Here is a 26,284-nt window from a genome sequence, read left to right on the forward strand (position 1 = left end):
AGCAAGACAGTTGATAGGAGAAGAAAAATCCAAAGGAGTGGCTGGAGAGCATGCTCATAGGTCAGAGGCCAGATTTAATCCTCAGCTCTGCAGAATCCTCTGAGCACTCTTGGCAGTAACCAAAGGATGTGACCTAAGAACCAATCCAATACACACTTACTGTGTTAGTAATAGGTGGTCAAGATGGGGTAGAGATGAAGTTACAGGAAACCCAGGAGAGAAACTATATCAGAGACTATATCAGAGGATGAACCAAACATCCAAGAGAATCTATAACCTTCGACCATGAATCACTCAAAGATCCCATTGGGAAGAGGCTGGGGGGAATAAGGATCCAAATGACATTTTTTTTGTTTTTGTTTTTGGGCCACACCTGGTGGTGCTCAGGTATTACTCATGGCACTATGCTCAGAAATCACTCCTTATGGGCTTGGGGGGATCATATGGGATATCAGGAACTGAACTCAGGCCAGTCGCATGCAAGGCAAATGCCCTATCTCTTGTGCTATCACTCTGCCCCTCACCCCCATCACATTTTGGTTTTTTGTTAGTTTGTTTTCTTGGGTCACATCCGGCGGTGCACGGGGGACCATATGGGATGCTGGGATTTGAACCACCATTTGTCCTGGATGGTGCCTGGTGTGCAAGGCAAACGCCCTACCTCTGTGCTATCACTCTAGCCAACCATCACCTTTTTGCTCTTCATGTGCTAAACCTTCTAGAAAATACCAATCAGAGGCTGAGATATCAAATCCCAGCTGATGCAGAAGTGGGCCAGTAAAAGACCCAACCTAATCAATGAAAGGGAAACAATGGCCAGGACAATTCAGTGTCTAATCAGCCAGAGATGGCACAGCAACTGGGCATGAGGTACATGCATAGTACATGGTTTCCAAGCTCTAGAGTAGCAGTCAACTTAATAAAGCAAAAATAAAGATATAAAATGAACTGACCTTTTCAAGTTGATCCACCTTTTCTGACCATTCCTAAAATGAAACGACAAAAAAGGTATAGTTTTCAAGGAAAAAAAAAAAAACCCAACTTACTCTCCTCCCAAAACAACCAAGTCAAAACAGAAACAGCCCATCTGAGTTGGTTTGATATTAAGATAATTAATGGAACCAGCAGATGGAGAAAATCAACTTTAGATAGAATTCTAGAACACAAATGAACACCTTTTACTGAGTAGAACATCCAATCTAAGCTGTCTGTGAATGCCACACAATGTCTGTTTTTGCTGCCCTGTGATGCTCATGGAATGCTCATGGCGATGTTTGGGGCACCATGAGGGATGCCAGGCATCAAACCTGGGTTGGCTGTGTGCAAGACAAATGCTCTATGCTACGTACTATTTGTCAGGCCCTTCTCTTGAATTTTAAGCTAATCCTGAGTGTTGTGCCAAAGGTAAAGATGGCATCAGCCGAGTTTGTAACTCTCAATTGATGGCTAGATAATTGAAGAGTGGGCTGAGTTTTTAGGAGCCCCTGACATTTATTTTGCCTTCACCTTCACTTGACTCTTATGCTTTGTGCCACCAGGTCTAACTGGAAAAAAAAAAACAGCCCCTTTTCTACAAATCAAAGGAGGAAAATAACCCCACAATTAGAACCCACCAATGAGATCTTATGTATTCATTTAGATACATTCATGCCAGGATTATGCAGTAAATACTGGTAAGTAATTTTTCTGGTTACTAAATGTCCTTGATGACTAATAAATACTTTAAAGTCTATTGAAGATGGAATGAACTGCAAAGTTTCTTAAATAAAAAACAATAAATTGATCCTATCTTATAAATTGCCATTATAATTAATTGATGTTTATTCCAAATTTAAAAAGCCATTGAATAAAATATACCAAAATTATAGTAATAATCAGTAATAGTATTTATTATTCTCTATCCTTAATTGACACCTTGCCATGGAGGTTTTATTGAGATTATAGGAGTTCGCCTCTTTCTTGCTGGTTGGAATTGAACAAATTTGGGGAACAGAGATTCTATTTAATAAATATATCCTGAACGAAGTCTAGCTTGCTAGCATATTCTCTCTAAGAGGCAGATATTTAGGGTCTAGGTTTTGAGAATATAAAGAAACTTTTGCTTATTTGAGCTTATTTGGGGCTCTCTACTACCAGAATACAGACTCAGTATTTATTTGATCCATTTTCCAATGCCAGAGAGGAAAAAAATTTCTGGGAATATCTCATTATTATAACTCTAAGGTTTTTTTATTCCTCTATTCTTTAGATTGTAGATATTTTCTTTTAGGCTTATATTATCAATTTCTTGAATTGTGTCACTAACTGAAATCCTTCCATCAGTCTTGGTCTGGGTCACATGAAATACCTGGTCCTTTCTGGCTAGTGCCAAAGTCAGTCCTTCTGCCATTTTGGCCTTGTTGGCTTGGAATATCTCATTCTGCTCTTGAAATTTCCGCATGGAAGCTGTAAACAAAGAGGCTCTATTTGAGATATGGAAAAACTTCAAAACAGCATGACAAATAGCTCATGTTATTATTGTATAAAGGTCAGCTAACAAAAAAGGCCAAAGCCATAAAGTAGATTATGAGAATGGGAAAAATCTAACTGACTTCCCACAAAGAATCTTTTCACCTAAGCACTAGACCACATTTTTGGTTTGTTTCTGTTGTGCTTGCTTTTCTGCAATTGTCAGACGTGCACTTTCAAATCAAGAAGCCAAAAGGTAATTTTTTGAATGATACAATAGAACATGAAGTTACATAGGTTACTAGAACAAAACTATGCTATTACTAAATGTTGGCTACAACTTTATCAGAGTAAACATAAAAATCAAAACGTAGAAAAACAAAACACCTTTTTTTCACTTGTTTTCTTAAATGTTACATATATATTTAATAGAAAATAAATTTTTTTTTTTTGCTCTTTGGGCCACACCCGGTGATGCTCAGGGGTTAGGTTACTCCTGGCTATGCACTCAGAAATCGCTCCTGGCTTGGGGGACCAAAAGGAACGCTGGGGGATCCAACCACGGTCTGTCCTAGGTTAGCTCGTGCAAGGCAAACACCTTATTGCTTGTGCCACTGCTCCAGCCCCAGAAAATTATTTTCTACCATGTTAACATCTCTGTCTTAGATTGAACCCAAAGGAGAATGTAAGGTTTGAGTTTGTGCTGTTTTTGGTGGAATGAGAGAGATATTCCCTCAATCACTGAACACAGCAGCAATGAAGCTATGTCAGAATCAAACCACTATAAGCTTGGCTCCCAGATCAAACACAAGATGTTTCTAAAATCTAAGAGTGGCCAAGAAACTAGTCAAATGGATGAAGACAAATTGACACATAAAATGACACTCTCCTAAGAAACATACCCATACAGCAACAGAAGCATGAGTTGGACTGGATGCTTATAAATACCACACAAATGTGGTTGGGTTTTGTTTGATTTTGGTTTTGGTTTTGGGCCACACTTGGCAGTGCTCAGGGGTTAGTCCTGGCTCTGCACTTAAAAATTACTCCTGGCAGGCTCAGGGAACCTTATGGGATGTCATGGATTGAACCTGGATTGGCCACGTGCAAGGCAAAACTTACTCACTGTCTATTGTTCAGACCCCACAAATATGTTCTTGACTAGATTAAGAAGAACATTACTTTTTTTTTTTTTTTTTTTTTTTTTTGGTTTTTGGGCCACACCCAGCGGTGCTCAGGGGTTACTCCTGGCTGTCTGCTCAGAAATAGCTCCTGGCAGGCACGGGGGACCATATGGGACACCGGGATTCGAACCAACCACCTCTGGTCCTGGATCGGCTGCTTGCAAGGCAAACACCACTGTGCTATCTCTCCGGGCCCAGAAAAACATTACTTATAATGAAGTTCAGACTGGAGTTCTGAGAAGGAATCAACTTAACCATATGCTACTGTTTCATTAAAAAAACCCAAACAACTAAAGTAAAAAGATTTTTAAAAAAAGCAGGAGAAAAATACGTACAATCCTGGTGTTTTTCTAATGCAATTTCAAGCTTCTCTTTTATCTTCTGCAAGTTTCGGACCTGTTCAGCATAGTCTTGGGTGAGGAGGGTGATGCACAGACCAGAAATGGACAAACATCAGGAAAGGAAGTTAATTAAACAAAACAATGAGCAAAAATGATGATGATTTCTCAATTTAAAAACCAATCCTCTTAAGGAAAGGCAGGCAGATAACCTCTCACTAATAACGAACAAGACAAGCAAACAGGTATAATACAAATTCTCCATGATGCCAATGGTGACTATGAGTGGGGACGTTTGTCTAGCTTTGGCGAGGAGCAAGCATTGGTCTGATTATTAAAAATGCCCAACTAGGAATACCAGAATCATTACTATTTTTTCATACTTTAACTTTCTTTTTTGGGGGGTCTGGGTACATGGTTGCTTAGGGGTTACTTCTGGCAGTACTCAGGGGACCACACAGTGCCAGATATCAAAACTGGGGTCAGCTGCAGGTAAGGTAAGCAACTTAACACATTTATTATCTCTCTGACCCATGTTTCAATTTTCATGTCCTCACAATCTTGTGGTCGAATCGATGAGACAAAGAACTCACTAAATAGTGGTTCATAGTCCGTCCAACCCAGAAACACTTTTTGTTTTGTTTTGGTTTTGGTCATACCTGGAGGTGCTCAGAGGTTACCTTTGGCTCTGTGCTCAGAAATCGCTCCAGGCTGGCATGGAGGAACATATGGGATGCTGGGATTTGAACCAATGCTGGTCCTGGGTTGGCCGCTTGCAAGGCAAATGCCCTATCCCTGTGCTATCTCTCTGGCTCCCAGCAACAATTTCTCATGGTACTGTCTTTAAGACAAGTACACTTAACTCTCTAGAAAAGTTAGCTTACCCTTCCTTCCTCCCTTCCTTCCTCCCTCCCTTCCTTCCTCCCTCCCTCCCTTCCTTCCTCCCTCCCTCCCTCCCTCCCTCCCTCCCTCCCTCCCTCCCTCCCTTCCTTCCTTCCTTCCTTCCTTCCTTCCTTCCTTCCTTCCTTCCTTCCTTCCTTCCTTCTTTCCTTCTTTCTGCCTTCCTTTCCCTCCCTCCCTTCCTTCTTCCTTCCTTCCTTCCTTTTCCTCCCTCCCTCCCTCTTTCCTTCCTCCCTCCCTCCCTCCCTTCCTTCTTCCTGCCTTCCTCCCTCCTTCTCTCCTTCCCTCCCTCCTTCCCTTCTTCCTTCCTTCCTTCCTTCCTTCCTTCCTTCCTTCCTTCCTTCCTTCCTTCCTTCCTTCCTTCCTTCCTTCCTTCCTTCCATCCTTCCTTCCTTCCTTCCTCCCTTCCTTCTTCCTTCCTTCCTTCCTTTTCCTCCCTCCCTCCCTCTTTCCTTCCTCCCTCCCTCCCTCCCTTCCTTCTTCCTGCCTTCCTCCCTCCTTCTCTCCTTCCCTCCCTCCTTCCCTTCTTCCTTCCTTCCTTCCTTCCTTCCTTCCTTCCTTCCTTCCTTCCTTCCTTCCTTCCTCCCTCCCTCCATCCCTCCCCCCTCCCTCCCTCCCTCCCTCCCTCCCTCCCTCCTTCCTTCCTTCCTTCCTCCCTCCCTCCATCCCTCCCCCCTCCCTCCCTCCCTTCCTTCCTTCCTCCCTCCCTCCATCCCTCCCCCCTCCCTCCCTCCCTCCCTCCCTCCCTCCTTCCTTCCTTCCTTCCTCCCTCCCTCCATCCCTCCCCCCTCCCTCCCTCCCTCCCTCCCTCCTTCCTTCCCTCCTTCCTTCCTTCCTCCCTCCCTCCCTCCCTCCCTCCCTCCCTCCTTCCTTCCTTCCTTCCTTCCTTCCTTCCTTCCTTCCTTCCTTCCTTCCGCTTACTTTTTCATGAGAATTGTCAGCTGCATATTAAAGGTAAATATCAGAAATAATTTCCTGGCTCTGTGTTCAAGGATAACTCCTTGTGGGACTCAGAGTCCTTTATGTTTGCCAGAAATTGAACCAGAGTTCTCCATGTACAAGGCAAGAGCCTTACTCACTATTCTATTTCTCAGGCCCCAACAATTGTGTTTAAAGCAGACTGCAGCTCAGAGTATGGATAGCACCTAGCAAATCTGCTTTTCTTAAAAATTATTATTTGGGGGGGGGTTTGGATCACACCTGGTGATACTCAGGGGTTACTCCTGGCTCTGTGCTCAGAAATCGATCCTGGCAGGCTTGGGAGACCATCTGGGATACTGGGGATCGAACCCCTTGTCAGTCCTGGGTTGGCTACATGCAAGGCAAATGCTCTACCCACTGTGCTATCACTCTGGCCCCCTGGTTTGGGAACTTACCTACTACTAGTGTGACCCTACACTTGCTAGGCATAAGAAAGAAATTGGGAGGACAAATGAGATGGACTTATCTGGCAGTTACCTATGAGTTCCCCTATGAACCTTGGATAGCAACACAAACAAATGGTCACACAGAATCTGGTGAACTTGGTAGTTTTCCTTTCAATAATGGCTTAAGACTAAAGGACAAAGAGAAACATAGAAATAACTGATCACACAAAGAGAAACAAAAATAACTGACCACTTCAAATCAGAAGTTTTCAAAAATATAGCCAAGGGCAGAAACAAAGGTAAGATCTCACAACTGTATCAGCAACATACTCAGCACAGGCAAAGGCTTGTGTCAATTGTGTCAAAGGCTGGAGTCTTGTGTCCATTGTAAATCAGACACAAAAGACAAAAAGTAAAAGTTACAGCTTCAATATTAAAGCTGAAGTTAGAAATACTATTGAAAACCGGTGCCAAGATCCAGAGTGGTTCTAAATTGGTTATCTATCCCTATAACAAGTGGCAAAATACCACTTCCTCTCTCTGGTAAACATCTGGGGTTCGGTCGCCATAAATAATGTCCCTTAACAGTCTCTTGTAAAGGCAAACTGTGTTGATTGGTGGTAGATGGTGAAATCTATTCTACGCATACATTTTGTTCTGGGCCACTTTCAGCAATGCTCAAGGCTTCTTCCTGGTTTTGGGTCAGAAATCAATCGGGGGAATGCTGAGAGGATGATGTGCAGCACCAGGGATTCAAGCAAGGGTCAGCTGCATGCAAATCAAGCATCTTAAGTCCTGTACTATCTTTCACCAGCACTTCTTATGCCTTTTAAACATTCTATGTCCGAAGCTAGAAACCTTAGGAGTAGAAAGACACATTTGCTTTTCCTTTGGTGGTGGGGACTTGAGTCAAACCTAGCTGTGGTAGGGGCTTTGTATTGAGGATCTTACCAGCAGCACTTGGGGAACCAAGGTGTTGGAAGAGACCCAACCCAGGTCAATCACCTGCAAGGTAAGGACCTTATTCACTGTACTCTCTCTCACCTAGAGTTGCTTTTATTTTTCTTTTTAAGAAATTGCTTTTTTTGGGAGGGGGGCACACCCAGTAGTGCTTAGGGGTTACTCCTGGCTCTGTGCTCAAAAAGGTTCCTGGTAGGCTTGGGGGGACTGTATGGGATGCCGGGAATCAAACTTGGGTCCGTCCCGGGTCACCTGCATGCAAGGCAAAGGCCTTACCACTGTTCTATTTTCTGGTCCCAGAAATTGCTATTTTACACCCAGTGGTGCTTGTGGCTTACACCTGGCAGGCTCAGGATGTCAAGAATCGAATCAGGGTTGGCTACATGCAAGGCAAGCACCTTACCCACTGTCCTATCATTCCGACCCCTAGAAGTTGCTTTTTTTTTTTTTAATCTTTAAAACTCAAGTTTTTTGTTTTGTTTTGTTTTGTTTTGTTTTGTTTTGGGGTCACACCCGGCAGTGCTCAGGGGTTACTCCTGACATTATGCTCAGAAATTGCCCCTGGCAGGCACGGGGGACCATATGGAATACCGGGATTCGAACCACTGTCCTTCTGCATGAAAGGCAAATGCCTTACCTCCATGCTATCTCTCCGGCCCCAAAACTCAAGTTTTAAATTTACATTTATTATACTAAGAAGGAAGGTATATTGCTCTTTTTGTGATTAAGAAGATAAAAAAAAAAGCCAAATTATAACGTTACATAATTATAACTCTGTGAGTGCTTTATGGGGAGAGGGGGCCAGGTAAGCTTTCCTTGTTTTTTTTTTTAGTGAGTTCTTAGACATACCAGAAAGCCTGGCTTCTAATTTCCGTATCTGTTCATTCCTTCTCAAAAGCTGGGATGAAAGGTCTTCTCTGGAGCTGCTTCCATCGGAAGCCTATTGAGATAGACATAAGAGATTGTATTAAAACATGGTTTTTAGCTATGTGAAACAGTACTAAATTAGAAAGTGACAACTTATATTTGATATTTGGTTACATTTGAAAGAATTGTGATCCCAAAAAACTGCTTAACAAATCTGGGTCCAAGCTTTTTTTTATGACAAAGTACAAGTAACAACATCTCTGTTTATGATGTGAAAGAGATATACCACAGGTAAAAAGATCATTATGTGTGTACAGTCTCTTGTAATAAATAGTGGCAACCAATGACATCACATTGATATCTACTACAATTATATCAAGCACACAATACAAAATATATTTTCAGGGGCCGGGCGGTGGCGCTAGAGGTAAGGTGCCTGCCTTGGCTGTGCTAGCCTTGGATGGACCGAGGTTCGATCTCCCAGTGTCCCATATGGTCCCCCAAGCCAGGAGCGACTTCTGAGCGCATAGCCAGGAGTAACCCCTGAGCGTCACCGGGTGTGACCCAAAAACCAAAAAAAATAAAATAAAATAAAAAATAAAAAAGGGGCTGGAGAGATAGCATGGAGGTAAGACGTTTGCCTTTCATGCAGGAGGTCATTGGTTCAAATCCCAGCGTCCCATATGGTCCCCCGTGCCTGCCAGGAGCAATTTCTGAGCCTGGAGCCAGGAATAACCCCTGAGCACTGCCGGGTGTGACCCAAAAACCACAAAAAAAATAAATAAATAAATAAATAAATTTTTCAGTGATAAAAAAGAAAACTGGGGGCCGGAGAGATAGCATGGAGGTAAGGCGTTTGCCTTTCATGCAGAAGGATGGTGGTTTGAATCCTGGCATCCCATATGGTCCCCTGAGCCTGCCAGGAGTGATTTCTGAGTGTGGAGCCAGAAGTGACCCCTGAGTGCTGCCGGGTGTGATCCAAAAACAAAAAACAAAAAGAAAGAAAACTGGTTTATTTTTCCAAAGGTAAAGAAAGCCCTAAGATGAAAAGGAAAGGTTCTTTAGCAAAGGGTCAATGTTGTCCTTTTATGAAGACTGTCACTGACATCCACAAATTTTTCTTTTTTTGGGGGGTCACACTTGGCACCACTCAGGAGCTACTCCTGGGTCTATGCTCAGAAATTGCTCCTGGCAGGCTCTGGGGACCATATGGAATGCTGGGAGTCGAACCACCGTCCTTCTGCATGCAGGGCAAATGCTTTACCTCCATGCTATCTCTCTGGCCCCATCCACAAAGTTTTAATACCATTATCTATAAACCAACCAAAAGCTCCAGAAGGCAGAGGGGGTATTATAGTTCAGTGGTTAAACAGAGGTCTCACAAGAGAACTGGTTTGATCCCCAGCACTGCCCACAGCCAAGCTCTGTAATATAATGCATCTAACATAACTTGAATTCAATAAATCAGTATATGAGACATTAATTTTCTCCAACAGGCTAAGATAAACACATGAGGATTACTAGTGCTTAGGTACTGCACACTAGTGTTAATAAGTGACTTTCCTTATCCTTTTGCTTCTTGTATTTATAGGAAAGGGGTTCAGGCTACATCTAACGGTGCTCAGAAGCTACCATCGCTTAGGGATATTGCCAGCAGATCTCGGGGAATCACGGCTCAAAGCCAACGCATGCAATCTAGTTCTCTGACCTAGCCCTCAGCTACCACTTTTTTTTTTTTTTTTTTGGTTTTTGGGCCACACCCGGCATTGCTCAGGGGTTACTCCTGGCTGTCTGCTCAGAAATAGCTCCTGGCAGGCACGGGGGACCATATGGGACACCGGGATTCGAACCAACCACCTTTGGTCCTGGATCGGCTGCTTGCAAGGCAAACGCCACTGTGCTATCTCTCCAGGCCCACTTTTTTTTTTTTTTTTTTTTGGGGGGGGTCACACCTGGCAGTGCTCAGGGGTTCCTCCTGGCTCTACGCTCAGAAATCGCTCCTGGCAGGCTCAGGGGACCATGTGGGATGCTGTGATTCGAACCAATGACCTTCTGCATGCAAAGTAAATGCCTTACCTTCATGCTATCTCTCCAGCTCCAGCCACCACTTGTTTAACCTTTGATTGCAAAAATTTTATTTATTTAAATTTTACTTATCTTTAGATTTTGGACCATGTCTGGCTGTGCTATGGGTTGACTCCAGGCTCTGCATTCAGGGATCACTCCTAGTGGATTCAGGGAATCATTTGGGTACTGAATAAAACCTGGGTTGATTGTTTGCAAGGCAAGTGCTTTACCATCTGTACTATCACTCTGGCCTTGATGATAACATTTTTAAAAATATGTGCAGCAGTTGGGGGCCAGACCTTCATGCAGAAGGTCATCGGTTTGAATCCCGGCATCCCATATGGTCCCCCGTGCCTGCCAGGAGCAATTTCTGAGCATGGAGCCAGGAGTAACTCCTGAGCACTGCTGGGTGTGACCCAAAAACCACCAAAAAAAAAAAATATGGGCAGTTGGAAAAATGGTTTAATTAACATTCTTCATCCTCTTTAACTACTGCTAAATTCCTATATTTGATCAAGTTTTATTATAGAGGATTTTATTCATTTAGTTTGGTTTTGGGGTTACACCTGGCAACGCTCAGTGGTTACTGGCTCTCTGCTCAGAATTTGCTCCTGGCAGGCTCGGGGACCATATTGGATGCCAGGATTTTAGCCACCATCCTTCTTGCATCTACATGCAAGGCAAACACTCTACCTCCATGCTGTCTCTCTGGTTCCCTAAAGGAGGACTTTAAAAGAACAGACATTTATAACAGTTCATCCTAAATTCTTTAGAAAATATAAGATTATTGTTCCTTGTAACAATAAAGCTGTTATGGGCCTGGAGAGATAGCACAGTGGCGTTTGCCTTGCAAGCAGCCGATCCAGGACCAAAGGTGGTTGGTTCGAATCCCGGTGTCCCATATGGTCCCCCGTGCCTGCCAGGAGCTATTTCTGAGCAGACAGCCAGGAGTAACCCCTGAGCAATGCCGGGTGTGGCCCAAAAACCAAAAAAAAAAAAAAAAACCAAAACAAAACAAAACAAAAAAACAATAAAGCTGTTATTAAAACAAAATTAAAACTTTTTTTTTTTTTTTTTTTTTTTTTGTTTTTTGGACCATACCTGGCTGCGCTCAGGGGTTGCTCCTGGCTTTGTGCTCAGAATTTGCTCCTGGCAGGCTTGGGGACCATATGGGATGCCAGGAATCGAACTAAGGTCCGTCCTGGGTTGGCCACGTGCAAGGCAAACACACTACTTCTGTGCTATATCTCTGGCCCCACATTATCTAATTTTTGTTTGCTTATTTGTTTGTTCTCTGAGCCAAACCAGAGATGCTTACTCTTGAAACTGTGCTCAAGGATCATTCCTGGTGGGGTTCATGGACCCGTACGAGATGCCAGGGACTGAACCCAGGCCGGCTGCATAGCAAGTGCCCTACCACAGTACTATATCACTCAGTTCTTTAACATCTAATTGTTTTTTTTTTTTTTTTTTTTTTTTCATTTGTTTTGTGTTTGAGTCACACCCGGTGGCGGCACTCAGGGGTTACTCCTGGCTCTGTGCTCAGAAGTTGCTCCTGGCAGCCTCGGGAGACCACATGGGATACCGAGATTCAAACCAGGGTCCATCCTGTGTTGGCCGTATGCAAGGCAAACGCCTTACTGCTGTGCTATCTCTCTGGCCCCTAACATCTAATTGTTAATCATGTTTCTTCACTTAATCCCAAAAGGGCTTTGGAGGTGGTTGAATAATTCATGTAAATCTGCATTTACCTCCCTAATTGCCCATTTAGCATTTACCAAGACTTAGTAAAGTGTATATAGATAATTTTAGTCACTTAGGAGTGCTACACGTTGTACTAGGGAATACAGTACAGTGTGTAGGATGCTTGCATGTTGCTGATCTGGGTTTGAACCTTAGAACTGCATAATCGCTTGCTAAGCTTTGCTGGGAGTGATTCCTGACTGAAGAGTTAGGAGGAACACCAGATGTGGCCTGAAAACAAAACAACGAAACAGGGGCCGGAGAGACAGCACAGCGGTAAGGCATTTGTCTTGCATGCAGAAGGATGGTTGTTCGAATTCCAGCATCCCAGATGGTCCCCTGAGCCTGCCAGGACGATTTCTGAGCGTAGAGCCAGGAGGAACCCCTGCGCGATGCCGGGTGTGACCCCCCCCCCCCCCCCGCAAAAAAAAAAAAAAAAAAACTGAAACAAACAAAATCTGATATCTGATACAGGATCTACCTTTCTCATAAAGCTCTGACAGGAATGAAATAAATCAGTACTTGTTAACTTGTGTTAACACAGCCTCATAGTTTTAACTCACAGCATCTACCAGCAGTAGAAGCTGTGATTATCATGGGGAGACACCCTATTCGCAGTGGTGAGTCAAGGAGTCCTCACCTAAAACAGTGGCTGCAGCTGCAGCTACTAATTATGCTGTGAAGAGCCAAGAGCTTTGTGAAGTGTTTGACACACACCACAGAAGGGTTAACACTGGGGCCTGAGACTGCAGTTGTAACAAGGGTCCTTCTGAAAGGGTCTTTGGCTGGCCTACAGTAACTGAGATTTTGCAAGGGTTCCCATTATTCCTGACAAGTATGGCTCAGTGTACACAAACAGTGCAAAAGACATGATATGGGGCTGGAGAGATAGCATGGAAGCAGGGCTTGCATGCCTTGCATGCAGAAGGACAGTGGTTCGAATCCCAGCATCCCAGATGGTCTCCTGAGCCTGCCAGGAGCGGTTTCTGAGCGTAGAGCCAGGAGGAACCCCTGAGCGCTGCCGGGTGTGACCCAAACACCAACCCAGAGTATTGGCACTGAGAGAGATACTACAGAGATTAAAGTACTTGCCTGTACGCGACCAACCCTAGACTAATGTCCACCTCCACCAGCACATACGCCTGGTATCCAGAACACAAAATCAGGAGTAGTCCCTGAGCACCTTCAGTGTGGTCCCTAAACCAAAAAATGAATAAAAGAAAAAAATTCCTAGGCAATGAGTCTTGGCTGAGATTCCTTAGTGTGACATTTCATGCGTGCTTTCTTTCTTTTTGGGGGGATGACATAGGTCCTCTATAAACTCAGTAGGAGAAAAGTGACTGACTCTTGAAAACTGATGCCTGCTTCCCTCCAGGCTTTGCTCCATGCACCATTTTGCTTTCACTCTTTATTTATTTATTTATTTATTTATTTATTTATTTATTTATTTATTTATTTATTTATTTATTTATTTATTTATTTATTTTTGTTTGTTTGTTTTAAGGCCGTGCCCAGCACTGTTCATGGCTTACTCCTGGCTCTCAGGAGTAATGTGCTCAGGGATCATTCCGACGTGCTCAGGGGACTTTAAGAAGTGTTGGGGATTGAACATGGGTTGGCTTGTGTGCAAGGCAAAAGCCCTACTCATTCTGACCCCAATTTCCCTTTCATTTTATTTATTTTTTATTTCATTATTTTTTTGGGGGTCACACCTAGCAGCGCTCAGATTTCTACGTTTAGAAATCACTCCTGGCAGGCTCGGAGGACCATATGGGATGCCAGGATACCAATCACTGTCCTTCTGCATGCAAGGAAAATGCCTTACCTCCACACTATCTTTCCGGCCCTATTTTTTACTTTTTGATTTTTGGGCCATTCCCAGTGATGTTACGAGGTTATTCCTTGGGGCCGGAGAAATAGCATGGAGGTAAAACATTTGCCTTGCATGCAGAAGATCGGTGGTTCTAATCCCGGCATCCCATATGGTCCCCTGAGCCTGTCAGGAGCAATTTCTGAGCATAAAGCCAGGAGTAACCCCTGAGCGCTGCCGGGTGTGACCCAAAAACCAAAAAAAAAAAAAAAAAAAAAAAAGGTTATTCCTTGAGGCTGGAGTGGTGGCGCAACAGTAGGGCATTTGCCTTGCTTGTGGCTGACCTAGGACTGACCGTGGTTCTATTCCCCCCTCCCCCACACATCCCAAATGGTCCTCCCAAGCCAGGAGCAATTTCTGAGAGCGCATAGCCAGGAGTAACCCTGAGATTCACCGTGTGTGGCCCAAAAACAAAAACAAAACAACAAAAAAAGAGGTTATTCCTTGCTATGGACTCAAGAATCACTTCTGGTGATATGATGGGGTCATATTGGATGCTAGGGATCAAACCCGGGTCAACTATGTGCAAGGCAAGCAGCTACTGCTATATGCTCTGGTCCTCCTTTTTATATTAATAGAGACCAGTGAGTGAAACTAAATGTCAGGTCCTCCCACTGAATAACAGCACTTAGGGGTGAACCCTGAGGGCCCTATCACAACATACTTTAATAAAGACAGGTACAATTTCTTTCCCATTTTATAGATGTGTCAACTAAGCTGCAGAAAATGAAAAAAAACTTGCCCTAAGTCATAAGGAAGCAGGAAATCAAATTAGGTCCAACCCATGACTCGAGTTCCTAACTGCCACACTATCGCTACTTATAAAGCTCCCTGTTTAGTGAGACAAACAAGGATACATCAACAACAAGGAAGTGGACTAGGTGCTAGGAGGAAAAAGGAGGAGAAAAGAGACCAAAGTCAGCCAGGAGGGAAGAAAGGCAGAAAGGGTGAGAGGAGCAGGTCGGGCCACTGAAGCTGTCCTGTATGTAGTATGTGAGCCAGCTTGATGCACAGAAATCTTTTAGAGAAACAGAGTGAGAGGAGAGAGGAGACATTCAAAACAAGGGAGACAGGGGCCAGGAAGAGAGCACAATAGGTAGACATACGGTTTCCCAAGTTCCACCAGGAGACCAGTAATCCTTGAGCATTGCTGGGTGTGGCCCCAAAACCAAAACAAACAAAAACAGAGAAGGAAATAGCAAATACAAACATTTGTAGAAGGGAGAAATATTTCTATTTCAAAAAGTTTAGTAACGGGCCTGAGAGATAGCATGGAGGTAAGGCGTTTGCCTTGCATGCAGAAGGACAGTGGTTCTAATCCTGGCATCCCATATGGTACCCCGAACCTGCCAGGAGAGAATTCTGAGTGTAGAGCCAGGAGGAACCCCTGAGCGTTGCTGGGTGTGACACAAAGACAAAAAAACAAACAAACAAACAAACAAACAGTTTTGTAAATTCAAGATGGTTAGAGCACTAGGTGTAAGAAAGTAGAGGGAGGGCCCGGAGAGATAGCACAGAGGCGTTTGCCTTGCAAGCAGCCGATCCAGGACCAAAGGTGGTTGGTTCGAATCCCGGTGTCCCATCTGGTCCCCCGTGCCTGCCAGGAGCTATTTCTGAGCAGACAGCCAGGAGTAACCCCTGAGCACTGCCGGGTGTAGCCCAAAAACCAAAACAAAAAAAAAAAAAAAAAAAAAGAAAGAAAAAGAAAGTAGAGGGAGAGGCCGCAGGAGGTCATCCATTCGAATGTCCCATATGGTCCCCTGTGCCTGCCAGGAGCAATTTCTGAGCATGGAGCCAGGAGTAACCTGAGCACTGCCGGGTGTGACCAAAAAAAAGAAAGAAAGTAGAGGGAAAGGAGAGGCTGGATGAATAAGCTGGGGTAAGATCACAAGAGATGACCTCTGAACTACTGAAGTGAACTTGCACTTCACTGTGAGGAAACAAGATGATGGGGAACCACAGAGGCAGTTTAAGAACTGAAGAAATATAAACAGGTCTGTTTGACAAGCAGCTGAAAGTAGGGAGCTCCATAGACCACCACATTCGTCCAAGGAACAAAGACCAAAATGGAAATGAATGAACAATAAAATATGGAGTAGGGGGCTGGAGCAATAGCACAGCATAGGGCCTTTGCCTTGCACACAGCTGATTCCAACAGACAGTGGTTCGAATCCTGGCATCCCATATGGTGGCCCCATGCTTGTTAGGAGTAACCTCTGAATGCCACCAGATGTAACCCAAAAAAGCAAAAAAAAAAAAAAAAAAAAAAAGGAGTAGGAAGGGCAAGTTTCAGACATTTAGAACTAGAAGTCAAAATACCTGTGGACACCAGAAAATGAAGGAGGAAAAGATAATGAGATGTTTACAAAGGTTTCTTGCAGATGCACATTTGGAAAGAGTTCATGAGTTCAGTTTTGTGTATTTTTAAAACTGAGTTACCAGGTAAAGGCATATATTTAGAAAAATATATGCAGTCAGGTATAATTATCTCAAGATAGGGAGTGAGTTGAGTTTCAGAATCTAAATATATATAGCAAGTTCAAATGGATTACTTTGGAAGTCTCAAAGCAGGGCCCCCCACCCAAAAAAAAAAGAAGTCTCGAAGCAAAGCATTTCCTGAATACAGGCCACCTTCTCTATCTGGAAATATTTGAGATGAGAGACTGCATTAGGCATATCAGCATGAAGGCAAAGCAGGTACTTCTGCCACAGAACTCAGTATTAAAACTACATCTTTTAGCCTGATGATAAAAAATAATCACTTTATATCCTTTTAAATAGAGCAGTCAATGATAACTTAGATCTGGTCATCTTACTGTTCTACTCCAATATTCTAATAGTGTCTGTCATGTAATCTGACCAGGACAAATGGTGTAAGGAGAGGAGCCAAACTCATCTGTCATGGAAACAATTCAAGGATCTATCATCAGAAGAAAACAAACTGTGACCTTTTCAAATGCTGGAAGCTTATAAGTAGAATAAATGAGCAACAGCTTCATAGAACACTGATGAAATCTAGAAATATGTTGAATTAAAAATATATAGAAAATTCCAGACTTCCCTGATTATAGCAAACCATTTTTATGTGGTTAAAAATCAGCAACATTAAAAAGAATTTTAGAAATATATAAACATACATGGTAGACTACTTTGGAGGGTCAAGGAAATACAAGGGGTAAGGTGTTTGCCTTGCATATAGCCTACCCCAGCAAGACATATTGTCCCCAAGCACATTTGTATAGTACTCAGGGAGCACAAATTCAAGAATAGATCCTCAGCACTACTAGACATGGCCCAAACTACAACATACCTACCACCAAAAACTTTTATTTTTATTTTTTGGTCACACTGGAGGCACTCAGGGGTCACTCTTGGCTCTGCACTCAGAAGTCACTCCTGGCAGGCTTGGGGGACCATATGGGAAACTGGGAATTGAACCACCATATGTCCTGGGTTCGCTGTGTTATCTCTCCGGTCCCATCATCAAACACTTTTTTAAAAAAATAAGGTAATAAAAAAATAAAAATAAGGTAATGATGAATACTAGATTCAGAATAGTGGTTAATTGGAGGGCAGGGAGGGAGAAAGGGAATTGGGAAGGAGTATAAAAGTCACTTCAATACTATCAATTATATTCTAGCTCTTTGGTCTTTTATTTATTTATTTATTTATTGTTTACTTTTTGGTCACACCCTGTTGATGTTTGGGAGTTACTTCTATTTTTTTTTGTTTTGTTTGTTTTTGTTTTTTGGGCCACATCCGTTGAGGCTCACGGGTTACTCCTGGCTATGTGCTCAGAAATTGCTCCTGGCTTGGGGACCATATGGGAAGCAGGGGATCGAACCTTGGTCCATCCTAGGCTAGCACGGGCATGGCAGGCGGCTTACCACTAGCGCCACTGCTCTGGCCTCGGAAGTTACTACCGACTCTGCATTCAGGGGTCATTACTGGTGATGCTTGGGAGACCAAACCCCGATGCTGGGGATCAAACCCAGGTAGGCCAAATGGAAGGGTAACAATCTACTCGCTGGATTATCACTCAGCCCCTTTTGATATTTTTTTTTCCCCCGGTGTTTGGGACACACCTGGTGATGCTCATTGGTTACTCCTTACTATGTGTTCAGAAATCACTTCTAGCTTGGGGGACCATATGGGACACTGGGGGATACAACCGTAGTCCAGCTGCATGCAAGGCAAATGTCCTACCACTGCACCACCACTCCCGCACCCTTTTGATTTTTTGGGGGGGGGGGCACCTAGTAATGTTGGGGAGTGAATCAGTTTCCCATATGCAAAGTATGTACACAACCTAATTTTTTGGGAAGGGAATGCATTAAATATCATTCATTTTACATCACATTTTACATCACATCAGGCAATGCTTGGGCTACTCCTAAATCTGCCTGGGGTAGCTCCTGGGTATGCCAGAGACTGAACTAGGCCTCCCACATGTAAAGCAAGTCCTCACTCAGACTGTTGAGCTATGTCTCAAGCCCACGATTATGTTATGTTTTATATTTACACCATATTTTCTGACATATATCAAACATGATATCTTTTAAAAAAACATTAAGTGATCATAAGAGGATATCATCATATGCCAAAGATAAACCTTTTGTTCATTTTTAGGACATACCAGCCATGCTTAAACTGTCTCTTGTTCTGCACTCAGAGAGCACTCTTGATTGGCTTGGGGGACCTTATAAAGGCAGAGATTGAAACTGCAAAGTCCACATGCAAGGCAAGCACCCTAGCCATTGTACTAACTGTCGTTCCAGACCCCAAAAGACAAACTTTTAATCTTGGCATAAATTTTACTTACCATAGCAGTAGCGTCAAATTCTGAAACCTTCCAAAACCAAAAGTATGTTTAAGATAAGGATCATTGCAGTCATTAATAATATTTTTCCAGGGGCACAGAGGTAGGGCATTTGCCTTAAATGTGGCTGATCCAGGATGGACCTGGATTCAATCCCTGGCGTCCCATATGGAGCGATTTCTGAGCACAGAACCAGGAGTAACCCTTAAGAGTCACTGGTGTGGCCCCAAAACAAAAATCTTTCAACAAATCTTCCACAAAATAGTTTGCTCTAAATCCACATTGCAACCATACCTTGTTAAGCAAAAATGGCTTTGACAGGGGCCGGGAAGGTGGCGCTAGAGTTAAGGTGTCTGCCTTGCAAGCGCTAGCGTAGGACGGACCTCGGTTCGATCCCCATATGTCCCATATGGTCCCCCCAAGCCAGGAGCGATTTCTGAGCGCATAGCCAGGAGTAACCCCTGAGCATCAAACGGGTGTGGCCCAAAAATCAAAAAAAAAAAAATGGCTTTGACAGTACAAATGTCCACAGAGATAAATAAAATGTACAAAATATAGATAGATGGTATAAAGTACAGGAAAGCAGTGTGAAGAGTATAGACAGAAAAGATAAGGAGAAAAGCACTACAGAGGGGCCAGAGAGAAAGTATAACGAGTAGAGTGCTTGTCTTGAATGTGGCTGACCTTGGTTGGATCCCCGGTACCATATAGGTACCAAATACTGCCAGGAATGATCTCAGAGTATAGAGCTAGGAGTAAGTCCTGAGCATTGTCAGATAAGGTTCACTCCTCCCCCTAATTTCCCCTCCCCAAAGTTTTTGTGCCTTACCCAGCAATGCTTGGAGGACCAAGTGGTGCTTAGAAGAGAACCCAGGCCGACCATTTACAAAGCATGTATGTGTTTAGCCCACTGAGCTATCTTTCTGACCCTTAAACTTTATAATTTTGGTTTTTGGGTATATTTTGTGGTGTTTAGGGGTCATTCCTGGTGGGGAATGGAGCATTATGTGATGTCGGGGACTTAATCCAGGTCAGCAGCATGTAGGACATGGATTCCTGTATGTGTACTAAGTCTCTGGCCCCTAATAATTTAAGAAAAAAAAATGGGGCCAGAGCAGTGGCGCAAGCAGTAGGGCATCTGCCCTGTACTCGCTAACCTACAAAGGACAGAGGTTCGATCCCCCAGCGTCTCATATGGTCCCCCAAGCTAGGAGCAATTTCTGAGCACATAGGCAAGAGTAACCCCTGAGCATCACTGGGTGTGGCCCCAAAACAAACAAACAAACAAACAAACAAGAGGGGCCAGAGCAATAGCACAGCGGTAGGGCATTTGCCTTGTATACACTGACCCAGGACAGACCCGGGTCTGATCTCCAGTATTCTATATGGTCTCCCGAGCCTGCCAGGAGTGATTTCTGAGCACAAAGCCAGAAGTAACCTAAGTGCCGCCGGTGGCCCAGAAACAAACAAACAAACAAACAAACAAACAAACAAACAGAAAATCCTTGGGCAGTTTTGAGCACTGAACTGGGACTGCCCCCCCAAACAAAACAAAAGCAAACAAAAATTATTGTATGGATTCCCTGGAAATTTACTTAAAAACATGAAGATGGAGGGCAGGAGCATTTGCCTTGTACACGGGTTCAATCCTTGGCATTCCATATGGTCCTGCAAGCCTGCTAGGAGAAATTACTGGGCACAGAGCCAGGAGTCACCCCTGGCAGTGCTGGGTGTGGATGGCCCAAATACCCAAAGAAAACAAACAAAACATAGAGACTATATAAAATATTAAAAACTAGAAAAGATATTATGGGTTAGGGTATAGTGTATGCCTAGTAAGCGTAAGGCCCTGAGTTTGATCCCCTGCACAACAGTGTAGTCCCAACGCAAATAACAAACCAAAACTACTAGAAAAGGTACTTACAAAGTCATCTCCTGAGTCAGCTCCCACAGAGGCAACCGATTCCTTGCTCACCGACCTTGGGATCCGAGCCGCACCTCCAGGCCTCTGGGCAACAGCTGTCTCTTCTGCAATTTTCTTCTTTAGTTTTGCAAACATTTTTGCTGTGTGGATATCAGGCACCAACTAGCGGGCTCTTTAGTCCAGGAACCAGGAATTCAGAGACAGGGGCCTAGAAAGTTCCAGATATCCACATCTGATGTATTCCCACTTAAATGTAGGCCAAGGGTTAGTGGAAACATATAATCTGTAAGTCAAAAGACAGAGTTAAGTTAAACACGGGAGAGATTTCACATCTGAGTTACTGCTTTCAGTTTCAGGTTTCAAATGGCTGCATTATTGTGCACGTGCCTTAAATAGAATAAAAATCACTGACATTCACAAACAAGAGTTTGTGTTTCCTTTGCATATCAGGTAAGGCAATGCAGGCTGCAGAAGGTGACGTAAACCAAACAGTGTGCAGGGAAGTGGCAGTGCTGCTTTTTGAACCTACGGCTCTGACTCACAAGTTCCTCCGTTTATTGATATCATATTGGAGAAAGTATAAATACATCTAGTAAAATTTCCCAAGGCAAACATTAACATCCTAGAATGCTTCTAAATCCTTGTCCTAATACTAAGCGCTTAATTGCTGCTTTGTGTTTTTATTAAAATGTAAACAAAACCATGCAACTCAATATGGGGAAAGGGCTAATGTTCTGGACCAGAATGGTTTGTAGTCAATTTATCAGGAAAAAAAACCCCAACGACCTGACAACGGGCTGGGAATGGGAGACAGATTATTTACTTTGCAAATGTGAGGCCCAGGGTTCAATTCTTGGCACCTGCTCAAGGAGTGGGATTTGGTAATGGAAAAAAAAAATAGGCAGGTAAATCAGAACACGAGATATGGCATCACCTTAAACATTCCTTGGAGATGCTGTGGTTCTCACTAAGGCTTCAAAACAGTTTCTTCAGAAAGGCTGACGTCATACCTGAAAATACCCATATGCCTTTTCCTCCCAAGTCTAATCTTCCATATGTAGAGGACACCTAAGCACTGCTCTAAGACCTACAAAGGGCTTTTCATCACTTTTCATCACTCATCTAGGAATAGCACGAATTCTCCACCTTTCTCCAGGCATCGACTCACCTGTACTAGTCATTAAGACTTAAAACAGCTTGGCCAGGGAATGGGAAGGGGTGTGTGTGTGTGTGTGTGTGTGTGTGTGTGTGTGTGTGTGTGTGTGTGTGTGTGTGTGTGTGTGTGTGTGTGTGTGTGTGTGTGTGTGTGTGTGTGAAACCCTGTCACTGTGTGTGTGTGTGTGTGTGTGTGTGTGTGTGAAACCCTGTCACTGGGGCAACCACAGTGAGACCCCCAGGGAATGGGAAGGTGTGTGTGTGTGTGTGAAACCCTGTCACTGGGACAACCACAGAGAGACCCCCACTTCATCCCCCATCTAAGTTGCTTTTGCATTGGGCAACTTGCCCCGGGGGGGGGGGGTCTCCCTTAGATGCACCAATCCAGGCTCCAAAAATGGCAGGGAGAAGAAACTTCCTGGAGGGTTGGTGGTGGTGGGTGGTGATGGTAATGATGGGGGGGGGAACAATTCCTGGGGTGGTGGAAGTGGGGGGCAACCAACCTGAATGAGACCCAAAGTTTCTGGGGCCAGAATGTGTTGTTTCTCAGTGGCTTCCAACTGTCACACACAGTTTACCCGGCCAGACGCTGGGCTGGCGAGCCCTGGGAGGAGAAAAAAAAAAGTGGGGCAAAGTTGGGTCAAAGACAGTTGGTGGGCTGGACTAGAAATGGGGGTGTAGTTTGGGTCCCCCCAAAACCTCTGGCTCCTTGCAGCTCTGCCCAGTCAAGGCAGGTGGGGTGGGGACACCCACCGGCTCTCCCTTCTGACAGCCGAGTCCCCGAGCCCCACAACAGCAGGGTCCCATGTCTCTGGGTCACCCGCAGAGGATTGGGGACCCCTGGCCCTGCACCCCCACCTGGGCCCTGGCCTCCACCTGGGTGGGGGGTTCGGTATAGACCAGACCCTTCCCGGCCACCCCTGGAGGCCCGACAGCGGCGCCCGAGAGCCGGAGAGGGGGTTCCGATCGCGTCTTCGCGCCCCCGGCCTGCGCACCTGCCGCTCTCGGGGCGCCCCGGCCGGAGGGCCCTGAGCTCAGGCGGCCCCTGTCACCGGTGAGTCTCAGCGCGCGGAGACCCGGAAGCGCACCTGCCCGGCGCGCCGGAAGTGGCCGTGCGTAGGGCGGGGTTAAACGCGCCGCGCATGCGCCCGAGCGCCACCCGGAAGGCCACTTGGCGGTGCACCCAGATGGCCGTTGGATCACGGGCGGTCCGAGGGTTGCGAGTTCGAGGCCCGTCTCTGTCTCTTTCTCTCTCTGGCTGTTGGCTGTTCCGCCAGGGCAGCGCGCGCTCCGACCCGGAGAGGCCCAAGTCCTTTCTTTTGCACATTCTTCTATTTGGTTTTGGAGCTACACCCCCGGAGGTCTTCTGGGGTGGCTCCTGGCAGGCAGGCAAGAGGGAGTATATGGGACGCCGAGGATCGAACTCGGGTTGGCTGGTCTACCTGCGGATCCTCTCCACTCCAGGCCCTGGCTTTGGAATCTAGTCCCCCAACCCTGGCTGGGTCTTGGCTTCTGCATCGCAGGTGACCTCAAGGCCCCAACCCAGGATCTTAAAGGATAAGACAAGGGAAAGCAACACTTTCCATGTCTGCAAGGGTGCACTGGCACCTCGTGTTTCGCTTAGATGCACCTGATGGGCGTTATCCCCTCACCACACTCCCTTGGGATTTTTGGCCCACACATGGCAGCAGCAGCAAGTGCAGGGGAGTGGGAGTGGGAGTGTCGAGCAAAGTCAGCTTGGAGCTGGGGAGTGGTAATTGGTCCAGCCTAAGGGTAGGTAGGCTCAGCTCCCCAGCCCCATGCTCCTAGTGATCCAGCTCTGACCCTTAGGAGAGAGCCTGGGAGAGAAGCCCAAGGAGACATGTTAACCTTTTATCAGATGGGTTGAATGCAAATATTTGCTCCCACTTAAGAATAAGCCTCAGACCATAACTCTTGTTGTCTGTGGTGCTATTAGAAAGTGCAAATGGTCAGCCCAGAACACAGCGGCGATTCCAAAGAAATGCGCAAAACTTTAAGCAAATAATTGTTTATTTTATATTGGTGATACACTTAATATATACGTGGATTCAAGATACAAAATTCATTTACAAGAGTTCACACCTGATGGATGGAGTCACATTCCTAGAGAACATTTATCAATGCAGAAATGTCTTCAATACACTGACAACAGAAGTCAAATGTTCGGTTAACTATGTAATTCGATTAACATCAAAACAAAGCTGAAACTGTCTGTCCTCTAGTATTGAGTGCCCTCATGGTGGTGGTACCGTGTAACAGAGGAAAACATTGGAAAGACCAGGGCCTACTGATCTCTGCAGAATCACAGTGTTTACTCTTAAGTTCATTGAAGTGAAGTAGTGGAAAGCTCGCTCTCCTTTTGGACAAATTACAAGATTCAGAAATGATGAACTCAAGAAAAAGAAGTCTCAAGAATTTCTCAACTTCTAAAATCTAAAGTATCGACCAGAAAGCAGGAGAAGGCTGCTTTTTGAAAAAGGAACAAAACAGGAAAACATCCTTAAGACTATGTATGGCTTAAGCAATTTAGAAACACAACAGACAAGACTTTTACAATACCACAGATGTTCAAGCCAAAAGATACTGACGACAGAATTTTCCCCCTTAGTCATTGGTAGTGAACAGCCCCTTCAAAATTTTTTCTATTGATAACATACATACAAAACTAATGAATCCAAATGGCTTGTTGTCTCAGAGTTAGGTTGACGGGTTCTGTTCTAATGTATTAACCCACAATACCCAAAATTCAACACAAATGAACAACAAGACTATGTTTCAAAGACTACAGTGATCTGTGAGTAGCTAGATAAGCGATCAAAGAGCGTCATCATTTGCGCAACTGGTTAGCAGCACTTGGATAAGAACTGTTACATGAAAATTATTGTGCTTCAATCTCTTGTGGAGAGCTAAAAGATAGAACTCTATTAATCCCTATAGTATTACAATTCTATAACATTTCAGTTACAGACGAGCACAATTTTTAAAAAGCATTTCACATCACTAGAAACTCAAGTAATTATATTCTCCAAATGTAATTTCTGCTATGATTGAGACAAGTGCATTTCTACCTTAATACCCATATAGACAATAGGCTCATCATTGTTTCCAGGGAAAAAGGTCAAACTTACTTGAATTCCTATCAGATGATGCTAATTGTTAGTAATGAATTGAATGAAGGGGAGGGTTATCCAACCTTACAATGGAAACTACTCATAGAAAATAATTGACTTGAAATGATAACTAAAGCAAAATAAGGAATGATTTATAACTGCTTCCTCTGATTTAATTAAAACCACTATATACGGGTGCTATACAATGAAGATAACCTATTTAGATAACTCCTTTCAATTGCGTTTCATATTTCTACTATAAAATATTAGGACATTGTATCTGCCTTTTCTATTATCTAAGACCTTTCTACCTCAACTAAAAGAAGCCCTCAGATCTGATTTTCTGGTTGTTTAATGTCACAGTATATTAAAAACAAACCAGCTAATAAGGAATGTAGTCTATCTTTAGAGTACAGACCTTTCGTGAGTGAGTCTCTGGGTTTGATTTCCAGCACCACAAAACCAAACCAAATCAGAGGGACTAAGGACCAGACCCAATTCAGCCAATAGGACAAAAGGAATGTCTTCAGGTACCTACCTAAAAGTCATGAATGCAAAGACCTAAAATATTACTGAACCATTAAAACTTTTTCCAAAAAAAAATAAATAAACAAAACAAAAAACTTTTTCAAAATAAGATAAAAGAAATGAGTTAAAACTAAAACACTCATTCTTTAGAAAATAATACAAATTCTTAGTACCCTAAACATTTTAAGTACCATTTCCTGTAGATTTTAATCAATACAATATATACTTACAATCTATAACAAAAATAATCATTGAGTAATATGCAAAGGAAAACAAAAAGCAAGATATTTTAAATTTCTCTACAGCTTAGAAATGTTTGGGATTTTCATTTAATATTTTATAATGGTTGGTACTAATTTGATGTTTGAAAACACTGATGGCTCAAATTATAATGGCTCAAATCTTAATTTCAATCATAAGCAACTATATGGTCATCACAACCTTAAAAGAATAGAGAATATTACTGGTATACAATTTTAATTATTCGTTGTACACCGATTGGAAGGCTATCATTCTGTTTCTGAAATTGATATCAGTCTATTTTTCATTCCAGAAGGCCATCAGAAAAGTAAAAATCCAGACCCTGAAATTACCAATGTCTTATAAACAATATTATACCTAAAAATATGATTGTCTTAGGATATATATAGACTAACACTGTCTATCAAAATAGGAAAATATTCCCAATTTATAGTCTTTTCTGTGACCAAATTCAGGTTTGAGTAAATGAATCTGCAGTACAGAATATGTATTTCAAACTTTTTTCAGTCTGTTCAAATATGCTTTAAAAATCACACTGCTTGACACCTAATTTGAAAAATCATCTTAAAAAACAAAATTACTGCCCAAAAACAAAAAAAAAATTATTTAAAAATGAAAGATGATGATGCTTCAGTGATCAGGTAACAATGTTATGCAGAAATGTGATTCTCAAAAATCAATATTACAGCAAGTGAAACACTGTTTTGCTTAAGAAATGCATA

At 43.6% G+C, this 26,284-nt stretch overlaps 1 protein-coding gene and 1 long non-coding RNA gene across 2 annotated transcripts in view; both read right to left on the reverse strand.

Moving 5' to 3' along the window:
* Positions 1–21,693, reverse strand: part of GOLGA1 (golgin A1) — a 56,311-nt gene extending 34,618 nt beyond the window's left edge. Inside the window, exons 1-6 of the mRNA XM_049774137.1 lie at positions 21,656–21,693; positions 20,488–20,770; positions 8,047–8,137; positions 3,968–4,042; positions 2,348–2,445; positions 954–986 (exon numbers count right to left, since the gene is read on the reverse strand). Coding sequence (XP_049630094.1) covers positions 954–986; positions 2,348–2,445; positions 3,968–4,042; positions 8,047–8,137; positions 20,488–20,622 — 432 coding nt within the window. The 5' untranslated portion in view covers positions 20,623–20,770; positions 21,656–21,693. The remainder of the gene's footprint in view (positions 1–953; positions 987–2,347; positions 2,446–3,967; positions 4,043–8,046; positions 8,138–20,487; positions 20,771–21,655) is intronic.
* Positions 21,694–23,655: 1,962 nt separating this feature from the next.
* LOC126009689 (uncharacterized) lies at positions 23,656–25,573 on the reverse strand. The gene is made up of 2 exons (XR_007495909.1): positions 25,398–25,573; positions 23,656–25,359 (listed from the first exon to the last, which is right to left on the reverse strand). It is a non-coding gene; the product is annotated as an uncharacterized LOC126009689 (long non-coding RNA).
* Between the last annotated feature and the right edge of the window lie 711 nt (positions 25,574–26,284).

The sequence above is a fragment of the Suncus etruscus genome, chromosome 5 (genome assembly GCF_024139225.1).
Source record: "Suncus etruscus isolate mSunEtr1 chromosome 5, mSunEtr1.pri.cur, whole genome shotgun sequence".
Lineage (NCBI taxonomy): Eukaryota > Metazoa > Chordata > Mammalia > Eulipotyphla > Soricidae > Suncus > Suncus etruscus.